Below are 20,479 nucleotides of genomic sequence, written 5' to 3' on the forward strand. Positions count from 1 at the left end.
GAATTGTGTAGCATTTTGTTTTCTCGAATGCTATAACTGCTGTTAAATGTGATAATTCTCATATGTATTCTTTTACATTTTAATGCGGACATGAGATGTGTTTGCAACTTAACGAAAATGCATAAGGCCATTAATTTATTCCAGATAAAAATCACTACCGTTGCCGAAACAATTGAAGGTTTGCGGACGGCAATGCGGGCCAGCCCAGATAATGACAACACGACGGCTGAACATCAGAATATACATGTTGGTGATATCGAAGCGGCAACACAGATTATTCAGTTCATTGTAAATTATATCGAAATTAATACCTCCACGATTGAAAATGTGACGGATGTAGGTTACAAACAATATTTAAACATTTGTTATTGTGTATTTTTAATATTATTGTAAAAGTTAAAGATTAACAGAAGAACTCTGACTTAAAAATACCAGTTTATAAAGGAATACCATAAATACAACATTGAAATTACAACAACAAAAACTCAAAATATTTAGAGCTAAAATACGGTGAATTTGATTATCGGCGATTTCCGTAATGCGTTCGGCAATTTACGCCGCCATTTTCCCCCGATGACGTAGTCGAACACCACTGCATGTGAGTTTGGTTGGTGGTCACCATACCGGACAGGTGGGGTTTCCTCCTAGTACTCCGGTTTCCCCACACAGCACAAGACCACCTCAAAGTAAAAAAAATATTTCAGTAAAACAATAAATAGCTGGAAATTGCAGCTATCATTCAAAATTCGTCCCAACTTTCGTGAGTCTAAAATCTGATAAGAATGATTAGGATGGAGTGCTGGGACACACACCGGGTTCTCGCATAATGCAGCCTAAGGCGCGGTGGGATCTCAGAATCATCAAAATAAACACGAACACCACTGCACATGACAAAGAACGACCACTATTGTTATTAACAGTTACCAAATTTCGCGAAAAACGTAACGGTATACATGATTGTGTTGATCATTTACTTGCATTTTATAAATTGTCAATCTACGAAGAGTTGATTACGATTCGAATTGTTACGTGGCATTGCAGATCTACAGATTATACGATGGTGCAGTGTGCATCATTTGGATGCAATGCTCGTCATGAAAAGGGAAGAAAGAATTCTTCGGCTTCCTAAGATCAGTAGTATCAGGTGCAAATGGATAATCGACGGGAAGATGGTGGACTTTACGTCCAGCAAATATTCAAAGTTTTGCATACAACATTTTAAATAGCAAGCCTTATTTTATAACAAATTTTCTAAATTAAAGCTTTTATTAATAATGTGTTGCTTACCTTTTTTATTTTGTTAAATGTGAAAAAGGGCTTTCTACTGTTTATTATGCTGCTAATGGTGATATTGCCTTACTGAAAACAAGTGCATATTAAGAACAGCAAAAAAAGTATATTTTTACTAAATCCATTCAGACAATTTCCAATAGCTTGTTTAGAAATAGAGATGATAAGCTAGAACTAGTGTGTCAATTTACTGATTTCTTAAGTGGTGGATTTTCTTTTATATGATAGATGTGTGCTTAGCCATTCAAAATGTATGAACCAAACAAAAATACTCTTTCAATGTTAACATAATAATTCAGCTAAAATTAAAATGTCACTAGTAAATGCCATGTTCCCAAAAGTCCATGAGCTTTATTCAATAAATATGAATAAGTAGCCAACATGTGTCATTTACCAATTATTCCTCATGTAGTGTAAATGTATCTTGATTTTATAATATTCCATTATGTTTTCATAAATGAAGTAGATATTGCTCAATTATACTGATTTTAGCTGGCAATAGCTATTAAGGCAAAAAGAACACAGTTAATTATGTTTACATTTCATTTATAAAGTTCATTCAATGTGGTGGTTTCTTGACAAAATAAGTAGGTCTCTAAAGTGTCTGTACTGGTGCAAATCACCATGCCAACAAAGCATGGAAGTTGCATCAAGTTGGCAGAATTTGTTGAACATCTTACAGCTGCCATAAATCACGCTGTTATAAAATAGTCGATCCTGTTTGTCATGCTATCAGTGATCTGCTGTTATCAATTTCATATGACACAGGCAATAATATAACAAGCAGATAATATGTCGTCTGCAGTAATCTTTGTAACATAATATTTAACATACTACACTAGCAGGAGAGTATTTACAACTAGATATGAAATAAAATGCAAAATAAATAAATTTTGACCTGGTATTTGTCCATTATGATATACATTCACCTCAATCATGGAGAGTTAAGAACAATTCAATTTCGTCATATTTATATGAAATCACCGCTTATTGTTAAGACAAATCATTTATATATAAAATAACAGAAATACTTTTTAACAAACTGGCCCTGTCCGGATAATAGCAAAATAAATGAAACAAATAGTCTAGACCATTCTGGTTTACATGACGCGACATTTACGTCAGATTTGTTCAATTCAAATCAACATTATTTGTTGTGACTACATTGTTGAAGTGTTAAATTTGAACGGTTAGTTTGGCATTCGTACATCGATCAGTTTCTGGTACTAATATTATCTGTTCATTATGTGTCATTCATAATTGTCTGATTAAATCATAATTTAATACTTAAAACAATTGATAAACGCCGTCATGTGTGCGTACTAAGAAAACCTTCAATATATATGTGGAACTTTACAATGACAACAGCTGATATCGATTCTTTTATTTGAATTCAAGCAAGTGGTATTCGACTACGTCACTTCCGGTCTGAACAAAAATGTCGACTCGTTCACGAAGTGCGAATCTTCGGCATAGTTATCGGCTGTATGCTCGCTTAATACGTTGGGTTTAATCGAATAACGGCATGGATATGCATGGACACATTATAATCTCACATAAAATTGGTATATTAAAGGTTGTTAAATCGTCGTCCGTTGATCTCTAATGTGATTATTTTCATTTCGCTGAAGTGCGGGGTTGTTCTTATTTGATAAATAATGATTTATCTTTTATAGTCATTTGTTGATGTGGTGGATAACCTCATAAGCGAGAGAGCCACTCAATCGTGGGGCGCCCTTATGGACAAGGTGATTATATTTGCCTCATGTATACAAGAAAAGTGTTGCAATTATTAATTTATCCCTTCATCATACCCATATTAAGGAAATAAAACCCCATCTCATACAATAAGGTGTATTTCAAGGTTGTTAAAATCAGCAAACACGCGCAATAAAGTGACGACATTTTGTGTGTTTCCATTTGATGTTTCTAAATAATATTTCATTCTTTATCTTTGCTTACTAATGAAATAAAGAAACATGCGATAGTGATGGGGTAAATACAAGACCACATCGTCCCAAATACAGATAAGATTATGTTCTCGGTACAGAAACCTGGACCACTCTATTTATTTAGGTTTCCTTATCACCGCTACATGTATATTAACTGATTTGTAATCAAACACTAACCCATTATTCTCTGTTTGTATGATTTGTACATTGGCGTTCATATGCTACAGTTTGTATACTATTTTACACATAAATTATACTTATGCTATTTATCTCATTATATAAACTATTATATAGATTAATGTCTTTATTGTGTAGGGCGGTTCAGCAGCAGTGATCAACGTATTAGATGAGTTTATATTTAAAGTTGCCAACAACATATCTGTGACGCAACAAAACCTGACCGTTGCAAAAGAAAACATTCGTAAGTTTGAAGCTTCCATAATCAACGTGTCATTTGATTGTTTCTTATATTATTCTTCGCCAACATGTCATGTATTAAAACCATATTAGGATTTATAAAATATGAATGTAATTTCAGTTATTGAAATAGGCACTGTGGATGAATGTTCAATGATCAAGTTTCCGGATACTGAGAAGAATGGAAACCTTCCATCTTGGACAAGCAATCGACGCACCAGCATTGAAGTTATTTGTAGCGAAAGTAATCCGCTTATTAAATTTATCATTACAAAGCGTTTGCGAATTATTTTATTATAATATTAATTATTATAATGCTTGATGGACCCTTTTGAAGACCAAAACCTTCAATCAGTTGATAATATTTCAATTAAGTGATAATACGTTCGAATTATTTTCAGGTGGCAGCCTAACATTTAGTGGTTCTCTCTTTAGAAATTTGTCTTCCATAATGTCAACAAGAAATGAAAACGCCACGTAAGTTGTCGCAATTAATATTTATTGTATGTAATTTTGGTTGTTTACAGGAAAAAATGAGTAAATAATTGTGTCACTGAGTGTTAAAATTATCTATGATGTTAAACTGGTCCTGATATATTATTCAGTGCACGAAACCGACAAACAACGATGACTATCTCACACTTAATGAACTAACTAATGTTAACGCCATGATGCTATGATTTCCGCCAAAGTCATAGCATACAAAACCTCCACTCACGAAATGTTTAATGGTGTCAGTGATAACTCTTAAACCAAAATGCACCCATTAGGAACCACAAACATATCTTTTTATCCGATTAATACATTTTCAACTTCTCGTTTTATATTTTAAAATCTCCAACAACTGCAATAAAGGCACGTGGAGATCAATGCCCCGGTACTTGCTTTTACTATCCACAAGTCCAGGAAAGAAAGTTCTGAACGGCTAGATATGACCTTAGTCTTCCAGCTATTTAAGGTAAGTTTACGTGTAATTACTGTGTTATTGTAACAACGGTTTGAAATATTTAAACTGGTTATATCAATACTGGTCTTATAGGGGAAATTTTGGTTTCTTTGTTCCAATTAACAGATTATTAAACAGTGTGATTGTGTTCTCCTGTTTATGCATTTTTATTTCAACAGACTGGCTTAGAGAAGCCATCTTGCTCTTTCTGGAAGATGGGCAATTCTAGGTAACAATTTCATTTGGCTTTACACAGTACTGTTGTGAACCGGCAAAGTGTTCCTATCGCAATATATTTAGAAGAAACATACCTCTATTCAACTTAGTAGATTGTTTTATCTATTTATTTAAAAAATATACGCGATTTGATTATGATTAGTTGCTGGACAGCATTAGCGTACTGATATTTGTGCACTACTGCTTGCCTGTTTTTTTAATATATTAGTCCATATTTTTATTAGTAAATAAAGTGTTTACTACAGTGATCAAGGATTCTGGTCTAGCGACGGATGCAAAATGGTAGAATATAACCAACAGTCAGGACGTGTGACATGCTCATGCAATCATCTCACAAGCTTTGCTGTCCTGATGAGTCCAGCGACAATCATTGACATGGTAGATTTTTGCTGGTGTCTTGCAAATAAGAAAATTCGAGTCTTTTTGTACGTTTAAAAGTAATCATAGACAATGATCAATATTAAGTGAATCCGGTTTACTAGGAGCAATGAAAGCAATCCATGTACATAGCCAATGCGACATAGCCAATGCGATCTTAGAGTGCCGTTCAAATCTTAGGAAAGTTTCACCATATTTTCTGTTACTATGGTCGTTTGTTTACAATTATGAAATAAAGAAATTTCCCTGTGTATAATATCTACGATTATCTCTGTTACTATGGTATAAGTGCAATATAACCTATGCGAATCAATAGCATAATTCGTCCAATAGGTTTTACGAAAATTCGTAATATATTTGATAATAAAAAAATATTTTTTACAATAATGGCTTACAACCATTAAAGGCCTAAACGACAACAACGTACTATGTTAAAACAAATGAGTACCACCTCTTACGCTATTGTGCGATTAAACATCACAGAAAAGACAAATTGGAAGTATTCCACGGAAAAAAATGATTATTTATTTCAAATAACTATTGTCAAAATAGTTTGTGTATGTATACATCTTATAAAAGCTATGTCAAACAAAAATAATATCATTTTCAATCATATTTATCTGGTCATTTAATCGGTTCATGTGCGTCCCTACATGTAATAGTATCTATAAATATAAACGTTTGGAGTATCACATGATTGTATATTCTCTGTTTCTATAACGGTGTCATAATTTTTCATTAAATGACTTAAATAGTTTTATTTGTTTCCGTAGCCAATATACTTCGTACTTACATGGTATTTATATTATTCGTCATGATTTGAATACAGATCCACCATCAGGCTCTTAGTGCAATAACAGTAGTGGGTTGCAGTTTGTCTCTCGGTGGTCTATTTACAACTGCTGTCATTTACGCTTGTTTCTGGAGGTAAACACATATACAACATATCTTTAAGTGGACAAGTGGAATGTAATGAAGATTATGTTCGTTGAAACAAGAAATATATTATTGCCAAACATGTAGATGCATTAACTTCTCCTGAAGCCTTCTTATGTACACATCCGTTGACAAAGAAAGGTAAATAACACTCATCTGATTGAGAACAATTTGTAATGTATTATCCCTAATTGCATTGTCTTTATCATTTTATGAAACTATATCATATTTTTGTGTTTTTTTTGCAATCAAGGATGGTTAAGTCAAACAGAGCAATCTTGCTGTTAAACCTGTGTGGAGCACTATTCTTTGCGTATCTAGCGTTCCTCATTGGAATTAAACGTACTCAACCGATGGTATTGTATAATAGAGTCACGGATTCCTTTTTTTGTAGTTTTGTTACAATATCAACGTATACTTTATAGAAATCAAATCTACACGTATTGTATATTACAAAGTGTAACCATTTTGAAATATTAAATGCTCAAAAAAGGTTCATTCTTATTAAAATTATAGTGCGTTTATCTACAGTTATATAAACAGTATGATGAGATAATAATAGAATACGGATTCTCGCAAATTTTACCCAGAATGATCAATAAGTCTGGAATTTTTTTATGTCAAAGAACATCACAACACTTGTATAAACCGTGTAAACTTACACTTTACCCATACTGATGCTGAAATAGTCTACGTTTAGGGCGCTTGTACATTCACTGCGGTATTGCTTCACTACGTGTATCTCGTGGCCTTTTTCTTGATGCTGGCTGAGGGAGGCGATATTGCGTTGATGGTTATGAGGCCGCTTGCAAAGTGGAATGTTATCCCTTACTTCTTGGCTGGAGCATATGGTAGGTGAACAGGAGTATCAGAAGTTTTATTTTTAAAGTACGTCGTTAATTAATTATGTTGTTAATCTCTTAATACAGCCTGACATTCTATCTTTGTACAATGTATAAATTGATCGATGTTATACTGCATGCACAATAGATTAAAGGGAATGGAATATTTACGCTTTTGTATTATCTGTATATCAAATTCATGAAAACTCAGAATTAAGACCGCCTAGCTATTTAAACCACTTTTCAAAAGTTCCACAAGTGGTCATTTTAGCGAGGTTTAACAGTACTATTATATATTTGTTAATGCGAATGTAATTACCCCATATCTGCATTATTTTAGGTATTCCAGCCATAATTGTTGGTATTTCCATGGGCGCGACACAGTTAGATGGTTATGGCAATGAAAGATTGTGAGCGACGTTTGAAATGATCTGATTTTATCATTCGAGGGCTTTGTCACGCATTTGCGGCATTGCTATATGGCACAGGATGTAAAACTAAAAGCTCTAAGCAAAATTTTAATTAAATGCTATAATTATACAGCTTGTGTTGAAATATAATATTATCAAGGATTGAGTCGTATTGAAACACACTGTATGTCTAATATTGCAGCTGTTGGTTGACGGTGGAGTCAGGTCTGTTTTGGGCATTTGCAGGACCAGTTCTTGCCATAGTCATGGTTCGTGTAGTCATTTCTTTATGTTTATAAATGGGTGTAATTGATAAATGCGTTTTGAAAATATGCCCTTTATAAGTCATTTATTGAGAATGGACCTGGAGGGTGAGCTGTTGGACGGGTGGTCATGGTAGAAAGACGAATAGTTTGTCCGTCGCAAGTCAAAGTCAACATTAAATGATAAAGCAACAACCATAAACATACTATAACGAGCATAACTTTGTTAAATGTCGATCCTTGTTTTAATAACGTACCAGTATTGAAGCTTATTCTTTTATCCAAGATTAATGCCACAGTGCGAGTACGGACGCATATAATTTTATGTCGAAACCATGATCGCATTGGTCATCATTTTGAAGAAAGTGTTAAGGATGCGGTACATACAGGGCTTATTCAAAGATAATGCTCGAAATTTAACATTGCATGTTAACTATTGTGCAAACTATTGTGCAAGTATGGTTGAATTTTCATATAATTATGAGCAAAATTAAAATCACGCACATGATTTTCTTTTCATTTTATATTTGAGAAAAAATATGGCATATTTCCTTGACGAGCTTATCTCTGTTACAATTTCGTACTATCTCTGAGCGAAAAATGTTAATCTGTAATTGTATCCGTTTTGTTGTATTATTCTGCATTAGTAAAATGTTCAACAAATATAAAGTATATAGAAGCCACATAGCGAAAATTGAACAGTTAATACTAGGTGTTTGTTTGAACGCCATCGTATTCACGGCATATTAATTTTGAGTGAAGTGTTATGTTTTTAATATATTTAATGTTTCATTCAATTCAGGCAAACCTGATATTCTTGGTACTCGTGTTGAAAAAATTGTTCGGAGTTTCAGCCATGTCAAAGAAAACAGACGCTGAGAAAATCAAGTAAGTTAAAAAATAGTTATAAACCCTGTTTTTGTGTCAAATAAAGGAACATGTGAACATCGATATTTAAGTTACTCTATTTTTTCTATTTTGCATGCAGAACAGACAACTCTAACGTCTGTGAAAGACGACATGTGTTAGAAATAACACGTCACAATAAATCTGTTTAACATCGCTAACACAAATATGTTTGCCTAAACGTTTTCATGGAACAAAGTGGTGTGCTTGTTTCTTTATTTTGATATTGCGCCCTACTCAAAAGTATTTCAGTCGAAAATTTCCCACTGAATAAGGACATGCATGCACGTTTTGACTTTATTTCACATATTTGTACAAATACAGGGCCGGTGTGCGGAGTGTTTTTATTCTACTTCCCGTGCTGGGCCTCACCTGGGTGCTAGGTATTTTTGCAGTCAACAAGGACACGCTCGTCTTCCAGTACTTATTCGCCATCTTCAACAGTGTGCAGGTATATTCGACACAGTAACTTTCGCTTTCGGTTGATAGTGTAGCACACATATATTGCAAACTATGATTTACCATTTAAAGCAACATCAGTATTCACCGCTAGGATGTGTTATGCAAACATCTCTTCTACTGTGAAACCTAGTGGGGTTGGAGTCGCATGTAGTCATATTGAGGCTCAGTTTTATCACTTAAATTGTACCTTAGGCTATGAAATGCTTCCACATATTGATTCCTTAACTATTCCCTATATAATTTAATGTAAAACCAACCACTTTTTTATTCGAATTGATTTTTTTATTCGTTTACAGATAATTTTTTGATACGTTACAGGGGTTCCTCATCTTTTTGGTGCAGTGTGTGTTTGATAAGAAAGTAAGTATCAATATAATAACACCATCCAGTCTCTGCATTCCCATTATTATGAAAGTTGCTTTCACATAAAAAGGATACTATGAAATATAATGTTATACTATGAACATTGAATCTAGATGTCTGTTTGATGTTTAATAAACTCACTGTCCCATTTACAGGTACGCGACGCTCTCCGACAGATCAAGGTCACATGGTTCACGACTTCAGACGTTCGTACCGGGGACACAAACGTGGATTCCACGCAGGTTCTAGAATATGATTCATTCTGGTTTATCTTACTTATTTAGACAACGTTTTAATAGTAAATCACATCCACATCAGCGAACGCGAATCTTAGACGACATGGGTAAAAAGGCGTTGAAAAGCAAGATACATATATGATTAAAATCCGTGCGTGTCATGCTTTTAGTCCTTCGCTTAATATTTCAATAATTCTAATTGACTTTGATCGATATTTATGCACTATTTTGAATATTTATAAATGTACGTTTAATTGAAGGTGTTACTCATGTTTTTTTTCTTTAATAGAAGTCGGCATCTCGCAATATCATTGCGTCGAGATAGAAACCAAACAGTCATCAAATTGTCGGAATACAGGACGACTATGTGTAGGCGACTAGTTTAGATGACTATGTGTTTAAATCGTTTTATCATTGCGAACTTTATTTATCTTCAAGCAATATCGTATGTATGATGTGTATTATTGAGGGTTATATATAACGCGTTTGAAATCTACATTGCACGATGACAACGATGGCATTGTGTCTACAGGGCCGGATTAAGCTTTTGGGGCCCAAGGCAGCACATGTTACGCGGCCCCTTCCTTCTGGTCCCCTTCTGTATATTGAAAATCATACTTGATATTACAACTACAAAGATCAGAAAACTTGCATTTGTACACATTTTACAGGTACACTATATATATATATAGCAAAACAAGTTTAACAATATATACATATTTTATGAATTGAACTTAACGCACATGATACATGTAACGGATTCAAGCCTATAAGTCTCTTCTACAACACTTCAGCAGGCCAAAGTCATCGATCAGCTGTGTGAATTCTAGTTCTCGGAGGACTTAACATTCAATAGACAGTAGGCCTAATGCTGTCAAAATTTCCTGACTCGTTGTGTTCCTCAGATAGTTTTCCACGCGTGATTATATTGAAATTAACCTCTCCCCTTGACAGTTGTTACCTGGCATTGTTAAGTATGTTCGTACAGCGATGGCAACGTTTGGGAAAGTTGTATGTAATTGACCTCCATCTAATTTCATCAGATCACTCATTTGGGTGATGATTCTGTCTTGGTCCGCTTCTAAGATGGCTTTGAACTGAACGAGCTCGTCAACAAAAGACGCCGCAATGTCATCTGGATAAGCCTTCACTTGACTTTAAGGAATGGTACGTGAACAAAATTGTGCATCTTATAAACTTATGGTAAATTGAGCTTGAAAACCGTGACACGGTTTTAACAACATACTTAAGCCAGTATTTGGCTCTTCTACCATTGGACATACATCAGAGGCACGATAACAGAAAGAAGAAGCGTTTTGCTACATATCTTAAGAGGCCCGCCACTGGTGCATCCAGATAGCACAGTAAATCAAAGCGAACTTAACGGTCCAGATGTTGTCATGACCATATGGGAAAGTCGTATAATAAACATAGAAACAAATGGTTCTTAATGTATATACAACACAGACAGAACATTTATAGCACAGTAAATCAAAGCGAACGACACAGTAACCATTGGCTATACATCGGGAAACTGGTAAAATTACACAAAAAATTTTTTCTGCAATCCCGATGGAGTCGTCAAATGGCGTAATAAATAAAGATCATAATTTTGGAAACTGGCCTACGATTGGCCAAACTGAAACCTTGTCAGCCTAGGGCTTAATCCGGCACTGTGTGTCTACATAGAAACAAAGCAAACATCTTTAAATGTATGACAGCAGAAAAACTTCAAGTCGTAATATAGATATTTTAATACGCTTTTATATAATCATTGTGCATTATTTGCAACTGCATGGACATTTGCATTTTAAGGCTTATCAAAATATAATTTGGCTTTGATTGATACATTATTTCCTAGGACGCTCGACATGACAACACACGCTGTATACAACTTTGTATGATAACAATCATAACAAAGTTGTCCTGTTAATGCTGCGATAGATTTGCAAACCTGTCTTCCAGTAGATTATTACGATAGGCGTGTATCTAGAATAAAAATGCTGATTTTTTATACATTGGATACGTTTTAGCGCTAGCCATTGGAACGTTAATGTCTATATAATGTATTTGATATTTTATTATTCCTTATAAATTACATAAAATATAATGTTTTCTTATTTAATGTATTTACTTTTAATATTGTCTGATATAGTTTTGCATGAATAGTATTGTTCTTTCCAACAGCCCTTGTTATATTAGAATTATCTTTTCTTATATTTAATAAAGGTTTCTAAACAACTCATTGAGTTAATATATCCCTATTTGATTAAAATAAATTTAATTTCGGTGGAACCTTTCAGTGTTGCAATAAAAGTCATTTTTTTATTTATTTTTTTAAATTGTACAGTAACATATTGAGACGTTCGTTTATCTAAACCAATGTGTACACTTTATTTGTACATATACTAAATATATTAATTATACGTGAACCTATTGTAACACACAAGGATTCGTCATTGTTTGCGAAGTGCAATCAAAGCCTTAATCCGTTTTCATTCTATTCAGAACGAAAATTTGCTAGACATTATTCCAGTATTACAAACGCAGTTTTTTATCTGACATATTTTGTTTCATACAAAAAATGTTATCAATACGTTACAATGTCCAAATTAACTGTGTAATGTATTATATTGTTTCTCCCTGTGAGATTAAAAATGATACACTTCTTATTCGCTGTATAAATGTGTTATACAACAATAATGAAAAGGTGAACGATCATCGGTTTTGCAAACGTAGACATCGTTTTCAAACAAGACGAGAAATTTCCTTTAAATGTATTTAACTTAGATCTAAACGATCTCACTACTTATGTTGAAAACAAATATAGCGTTGAAAAATAGCAGCCTGGAATACACATTCAGAAGGAATTGTGTAATAACATCACAAGATAGTTGTATGCTATTGAACAATAAAAATCGCATTAGATAGATGGATAGACAGACAGACAGACAGACAGACAGACAGACAGACAGACAGACAGACAGACAGACAGACAGACAGACAGACAGACAGACAGACAGACAGACAGACAGACAGACAGACAGACAGACAGACAGACAGACAGACAGACGGACGGACGGACGGACGGACGGACGGACGGACGGACGGACAGACGGAAGGACGGACAACGCCAAAAACAATATCCCTCCGCCTATGGCGGGGGATAATAAAACTGCGCTATTTACTATCTCATTATACTAATATAACAAAAAGGGCGTCTATAATTACAGTGTGTTAAAGAAAACGACATGTACAGTACATGATTTGAAATTGACGCTCATTTAATGTCAAGCAAAGTTATGAAGTGCCATGTTGTAATTTTCTTGCTTACCATCTGTCTACACTATCGGCGTTTTGATGACAGTACGTGTTATGTGTTGATTATGTAATAATCACAGATTGCTAAAACCATCTAAAAAGATGTTTTTGCTATTTCCTTTGTTATTTTGAATCGAAACCTCAAAAAATTGGAAAACAAAAAATATTCAAAGTATTAATTAAAAAGCATTGTGATGTATTGTATTTTTATGGAGTTTCTTTATGCCTGGATTAGTGGAAAACGTCAAAGATGAGCTTTCAAACCACCGAGCCACCCTCCTCTACAGCAATTGGCTAATAAGCTGTCTGATAACATGCTATGTAATTGGCGCATGTTACTCAATCTTCTCCAGTATGCTACTGGTACAAAGAGCTGCATAATGAAGCCACGTTTGTTGTTTTAAGCCGTATTTCAAGGAAAACGCTGTCTATTGAACAGTCGCTATTTCTTTTTAAAATAATATGGCGCCATTTTTTAGACTTTGTCCACGTTTGCGACAACGGCGATCGACAGCGGTAATCCTGCTGATTACATCACACAAGGTTTAACCCGGTCTGGTATCGTATAGTGTCGCCTATTTAAACTGTGGTGGAACACACCGTGACAAAAACGGCAACATGATCTAGCCAAATAGTAAAGCGCTGACACTGCACGATTGCTGAGAGAAATAGGAAACCAAAATGTGGTAATAATAACGAACCACTCATCGCTATACAATGACACCTGTTATTGAAATTTAAACTATAAATGACAAATACAAAAAATATGGGTTACCGTTTTTTATATAAATTTATTGGTATGTCCCCAAGTCCATGCGTGTTTGTTAATGGCACAGTTCATTTAAATAATTGATAATTGGATGTTGAAAAATGAAAAATGTCTATTGCATTGTGTAATTCATTTTAAAAAAATACTGCAATTTGAATGCGCTTTTCTGCTTCTTTACACATACAAAATGTGTGTGTTTTTTATGTGAAATGCGAAATTGCACTTGAACAAAATTATTGTTTTATGTGGCACACGAAAATTCATTTGGTTTTTTTAATAATGTTATGTAGAAATCAGTTAACTTGGTAATTCTATTACTAATTAATTTAAAAAAAAAACGTACTGGTAATATCCATAATAATTATTTAGAAGTTTGAGTAATATCAAAACAAACAAAACAATAAACTAAAAAAAGAAAACCAAAATAAGAAAGTTGATACATGTAGTTTATTCTTAATTGGTTTTGTTCGTGCACGTATTTCACGAAGTAAATGACGCAATAACCATAATTCAATATACATTTTACACTGTTACCTGAGTTTTAATTTACTCTACATCAGGGCAGCTCTTGCATCAACAAAATGTCATACGTTGAGACCGGTTTAACACTGTATAGGAACATGTTATGTTACGTTCTATAACATGGGTATTATTTAAGAGAGTTGGCAATTCATGTCTGTCTGTGCAGGGCATTGTTATGCCGTTGTGTAAATGATTTAAGCACATCTTTCTGATGTTATTGATTTTCTGGTTATGAATCTCAATTATACACTTTTGTTCTAAATCGCTAACAAATATATTTGTATGGGGGCATATAACGACCATATAAAAATTTATTCTCATTTTTTGTAAACCGACAATTTTGAGACAATATGTTATAAAATCGAAAAAAGAATGTATGTATTTTATACTGAATATAAATAACACTCCTGACTGACAGTTTAACAAACATCCGTTCGTTTAATAAAATTAATCAATCCAAATCGGTAAAGAAATAAACGTGTGTTATGCTTTCCATCGATACAAAAACATGTATTACCAACATACTGTTAGAACAATGATTCATATTCAAAAGCCAGCGTAGTAGAGTGATAGCTTGCTAGCTTTTGCCTCGAGCAAGAAACTCTGTAAAGGCACAATTTTTATTTTATCTTTTCCTCGTGATTATAGTTCAAAACTATTCCCAATTTTGCATTCATTTCACGGGAGGTCACGGGTTCGATCCCCACAGTGGGAGCGTTCTTTAGATCTCCCCCAAAGACACCAAGTACTGGTTCCAGGCCCAGGAAACGGACTCGAGAGCGTTTATATAAGCCTAAGGCTTTCGATGCAATCGAGCTAAAATAAATAGGTTTAAACTAAAACATTTTTAAAGTTTCGTTAATCTGTGAACAAGTCTCATATTATAAATATATAAATTTCGCGAAAAAAGTGGAATTCGACTTAATACAAATCTAGCATTAATGTACGCTTGAAAAAGAAATGTGTAAGAATGTTATATACTTGAATAACGGTTTTCGACTCTCCGTTCGTGTGGCTTTCGATTGTCCATTACATAACTCTATAACTATAAGAGCTTTCAACATAAAACTGCATAACTAAAGATATTTCATTGAAGGAATTTACAGTGCACATGAGCCATACGTCTTGCTACCATAATTGCACGGAATTTGCCCAAGTTTCTTACCTTACAGTTGGACAAACTGATTCACACCATAACCTCTATATCTTACCAATAAATACAAACTAGCCAAGTGTTATAGTGATATTTAAGAATATTTCGGGCTGTTTAAGAAGCATTTTAATAATATCACGGCGGTCAGATAACCAATTCACACTTGTCCTGCATCAGCAAGGTTTAAAGTATAAAGTGATCATGCTTTCGTTAACTTACTACTGCCATTTTTGAATCAAAGGAAGGAGCGGAATGGCCGTAAGACTAATTTAGGACAAATCTTAATTTATGTGGATGGTTCAGGAATCAGGCCACGGGATTATCGGATTTGCAGTCAGGCGATCTTAATAACGTGTATGAACTTTTTGTTTGCAAGATGTATCTGCTGAACGAAAGAGACTAAAACAACTCAAGATTTTAATTTTACTTAGAGTAACATTACTATTCAAAATCAACAAAAATTTAGTACAATTGTTCGTAAAATAAACTTAACCAATTAAAACTCAGTGTTCCTTATGGCAATTGTCGAAATTTCAACGCCAGATGTGGTCTGATAAAATAGATGTTTGTAGATACAAAATGCTCGTTTTTATTATTGTTTTTCATATCTATTCATACGACACATGAACACTAACACGGTGTTCGTGTGTCGTATGAATAGATATATTCGCGGGAATTAATTGTGGCCACAAATAAATGAAAACGAGCATTTTGTATCTACAAAAATCTAAGTAATCATAACACATCTAGCGTTGAAATGTTGGCTATTGCTATAAGGGACACTGATTGTTAAGGTGTTAACTTTATTTTACGAAATACTTAACGACATTTTCGTTGATTTTGAGCGTTATAGTGACTTTAAACTTTAAGGAGTTATAAGACTGCGAACGTGTATTTTTTCCATTCTTGCTTTCTTTTATTATAGAAATGCATTTGGCATAAGTAAGATAAATTGAAAAAAAAACTGATGCACGTTATCAGATAACTAACAACCTTAAAAGCGCGTGTTTGTACAGGTATTGCCTAAGGCTTTAGGCACATTTAATAAAAAGATAATAACATTAACGTGATACAACTACTTAGTCGGCTTTATATCACGATACATGTTGCCTCGAAGGGTCAGATATATGCTAACCTAGTAGTCATAAGAAACGTAACTTCTTGTCAGTTTTATGTCATTGACTGCTTAAAAAAAATATTATAAAATGGAACATTATTACATTAAAAAGTAAGTTCATTTTGTTACAACCGTTCTGCTCAACAGACGGTTATCGGAAGGCAGGTATTTATATGCCACCATATACATGTACTTAATATTAGTGTTAATCAAAGTTTAGGAATTAGTACATATTATGAGATTTATTGAAATAAAAAAAATAATGAAATGACGTTTTAAGTATCTTGTGATTTATTGCACATATTGCTAAATATGTAATAAAACAAAATAAACCATTTGTAAAATGCACATTGGAGTGGTTGACATCAGACTTACTATATGAAATCTTACTGCCTTTAAACCGATTTAGATACATAAAGAAGTATTTTCGTCGTACTGTTTTATACATATATTCATGAATAAAGTTCAGTGTAAATTTAATGATGATGCGCTTTCACAAGAAATATACATATTTATACACCCATGTACTAACTGAAATAGGTTGCAAAAATGTGTGTATACAAATTACATCGTTACCAATGTGTGATAAAATGCAAAGCTTATATATGGACACACGTACATATCAAACTGAAGTATTGTTCAATATGTTTAACTTTTTTTTAATCGGGGCTTTCCAGTGTTTATGTTTATATTGATACGGATGTTGAATCAAGTTATCTTAATAAAATGTAACGGTGTGTGTACATTTACAATAAAAATGATAATATTAAAGTAGAGGTGGTTTAAAGCCGAAATGGAGTCAATAATGTATCATAAACATGTCCTCGAAATGTCATTGTTTTGTTTCAACAGTTCATCTAAAGATGGGTTAAATTTCTCTTAAAGTTTGGTAACTTGATCGTTTTAAGCGGAATTCTACAATGACCATACATGAATGTAGCTCTGGGATCTCAAACATTCATTCATTCATAGCTTACAATGATACTTGTCTATTGACAATGTCGTTCCTCATTTACAATTCGTAAAACTCCGCTCCCGACTATTCATAGTGCGGCCGGTATACATTTCATGCATTTTAAAACTTCGTCCTATACACATTATTTCATTATGTCCTATTCAATTATATGTGAAAGTATGAATATGACATTATATCCAAGTATTATTAAAGGCACACCTCTTTACTATCGAGGAAAACCACAGACAAGTGTTACTTTCTGGATATAGCACATTTTGTAACCTTAAAATAAGTCATGCTTGGGCATTTCAGAAATGCACTGTACCATATTTAGAGTCAATATATTATTGATAACGTATTTTCGCTAAGTACAATATTGTTGATTTGACGAATGCTCTTATTTCAGCGAGTAACAAAAAGGATTAATTCATTGCAAAAACATTCATAAGCTTACTATTTAGTGACATTATAATGAGTTTAATGTGAACGAATACATGTTATGTGCCATGTAACGCTAACCGACAAAACGCTTACACTAATGCCAAACACCGTTTTGTAAATTGATTAATGTACATGTATTTTGTTAATATTCGTTCCAGATGAAAACTTTTGAAGTTGAAAACATATCTAAAAGATAGCAATGTAAATGTGTTTCTACTTAAAAGTATGTATGTAATGAATGTTAGTGTTGTTTCCATTTACTTTTACCTGCGTATATAATGTATAACTGACTTAGTTTTGCATTCCCGTTTATTAGTCATCGTTTTGATTATCTGATGTAAGACTTATTTCAGGTTGACTGCTTCATAATTAATAAGCAGCACATCGAAATATACAAACCAAAGGACTAATGTCACCAGCGCTTTATGACTTTCATACCAGTGTTTATGACTTTCATATATAATTGCAGTATATGGCTTTGTAACTTTCCAATAGGTAATGAAATGAACAACTATTTCAAGAAGAGTCATATTTCATATCGAGATTTCTAAGCGTCAATAAAAATGTTATCGTGTTGTGTGGCAATCATGTGGTACTTAACTGTATCAAAACTGAAATTCAAAATTGAAGTTAATATCTATTTACATTAAATAAAGCACAACTAAGCATATTTATTTGAATAAAAAGATTCATAATAAACAAGCCAAGCGTTTTTGACCAAACGAAATTGATGTTATTGTGTACACCTTCGAAATGTATAACATTTTACCAAAAATTGTAAATAAACTCAAAGTAAGCGATACAGATATTCACAATAAGATGAATGCATTTCATTGTAAACAATGTTCAACGATTTTGCATATTAATAACAAAAGAGTAACTTCGATAAACGTTGAATTTGTATATCAGAACATGCAAATTAACAAAATGATAATAGTTAAATGATAGGTTCGGTAATTGTAATAAATTCTTGGTTAAGTTTTACTTTCACTTTAATCGTGTGTCGTTGTTAGCGGTCAGCTAAATTTACAGAGCATATTTTGCAAATCAGTATGTGCTTAGATGCCTTAGGTACGGCAAGAACCACAACTCACTCTGCAAGGGATGATTACCGCTGCCTGTCTGCAGCAGACGACAAATGTAGCAGTGAGTGTATATACCCTCTAGCAGTGTGTTTATATATCAGCTTGTAAGTCGACATTGGCCAGTCTAGTGTTTATCATTGAAATCTGTACATATTGGATGCTTTCAGGGAAAACGGGGCTAAATGCAAGTCAAATAAGATTAGCCTGTGCACACTTTGCAATGCGCACAAGCTAATCAAGGACGACAACAGCGAACAACTTCAGTGCCTTCAGCGCTTTGATGTTGTGTCGCGTTCATATACGTATTGCTATATTTTACATGTACTTGGTAACTTAACTAAGAAATAATTTATTTTGCCTCTATGTCGTTTTTATCACGAATTTAATCTTTAGTTTAAACATATTTTGTTTCCTCGGCGTGATCACGAGATCTTGCAAGTATATTCTTATGCCTATTTTTTTTCATTTTACATCACAACACGCATTTTTCGTTTTGAAAAGGAATTTTACATAATCACGATATGGTATTTATGCTACTCGTCATTGCTAATTATTTTTAATAGTGGTGTCATAGACGTTGTATGGTTGAATAGGGGACAACATATCTTACAGGTTAGCAAAAATACGATGAATTAAACGGTGCTAATTACCATCTCATTATACCAATAATATTGAGTATATTATAACATAAATGGCGTGTATAAGGAAAAACGACATGTACAGAACATAAATTGAAATTGACGTTAATTTAATGACAAGAAAAGTTATGAAGTGCCATGTTTTCATTTTCATGCTGCCTATCTGTCTACACTATCGACGTTTTGATAACATTATGTGTTGGTAATGTAATAAACTATCACTGATTGCTAAATCCACCTTACAAAAAGATGTGTTGTTTAGTTATGTGTGTCCATGTTTCATTATTAACTTAGGGACAGCCATGTTATAATTCCCTGAAATTAATCAAGATTTATTTGCATCCTTAATTAAAGACAGCTCAAAGTTCACATCGTTTTGGAATTAAAAATAAACTACATCTTCGAAGATGTTCTTTTTTTGTTGTTTTTTTGTTTTGTTTTGTTTTGTTTGTTTGTTTGTTGTTGTTGTTTTTTGTTGTTGTTGTTTGTTTGTTTGTTTTTGTTTTTTTTGAGGGGGGGGGGGGGGTATTATCTTTGTTATTTTGAATTGAAACTTCACAAGTTGCAAACAAAAATATTCAAAAGATTAATAAAATAATAATTGTGATGTATTGGGTTGGTATGGAATGTTTTTATTCCTTACATAATGGAAAACTGATGTTGTGACGTCAAAGATGAGCTATCGAACCACCGGCCATCCTGAACTGCAACAAAACGGTAATTAGTTTCTGATAGCAATTTCAGTGGGACGTGTTACTCGATCTGCTTCAGCAAGTGATTGCCATAAAGGGAGTGCATAATGAAGCCACATTTGTTGTTTGAAGTACATACTACACAGCC

At 33.5% G+C, this 20,479-nt stretch overlaps 1 protein-coding gene across 1 annotated transcript in view; it reads left to right on the plus strand.

Moving 5' to 3' along the window:
- The window catches only part of LOC127853016 (adhesion G protein-coupled receptor L1-like), a 41,214-nt gene extending 29,397 nt beyond the window's left edge, over positions 1–11,817 (plus strand). The window contains exons 9-26 of the mRNA XM_052387133.1: positions 145–336; positions 2,967–3,038; positions 3,558–3,663; positions 3,781–3,903; positions 4,061–4,136; positions 4,515–4,617; positions 4,785–4,834; positions 5,088–5,220; positions 6,050–6,147; positions 6,410–6,512; positions 6,857–7,007; positions 7,339–7,408; positions 7,611–7,677; positions 8,474–8,559; positions 8,902–9,028; positions 9,358–9,399; positions 9,558–9,644; positions 9,928–11,817. Coding sequence (XP_052243093.1) covers positions 145–336; positions 2,967–3,038; positions 3,558–3,663; positions 3,781–3,903; positions 4,061–4,136; positions 4,515–4,617; positions 4,785–4,834; positions 5,088–5,220; positions 6,050–6,147; positions 6,410–6,512; positions 6,857–7,007; positions 7,339–7,408; positions 7,611–7,677; positions 8,474–8,559; positions 8,902–9,028; positions 9,358–9,399; positions 9,558–9,644; positions 9,928–9,963 — 1,722 coding nt within the window. The 3' untranslated portion in view covers positions 9,964–11,817. The remainder of the gene's footprint in view (positions 1–144; positions 337–2,966; positions 3,039–3,557; positions 3,664–3,780; positions 3,904–4,060; positions 4,137–4,514; positions 4,618–4,784; positions 4,835–5,087; positions 5,221–6,049; positions 6,148–6,409; positions 6,513–6,856; positions 7,008–7,338; positions 7,409–7,610; positions 7,678–8,473; positions 8,560–8,901; positions 9,029–9,357; positions 9,400–9,557; positions 9,645–9,927) is intronic.
- The last annotated feature ends 8,662 nt before the right edge of the window (positions 11,818–20,479 follow it).

This window comes from Dreissena polymorpha, chromosome 12 (assembly GCF_020536995.1).
Source record: "Dreissena polymorpha isolate Duluth1 chromosome 12, UMN_Dpol_1.0, whole genome shotgun sequence".
Taxonomy (NCBI): domain Eukaryota; kingdom Metazoa; phylum Mollusca; class Bivalvia; order Myida; family Dreissenidae; genus Dreissena; species Dreissena polymorpha.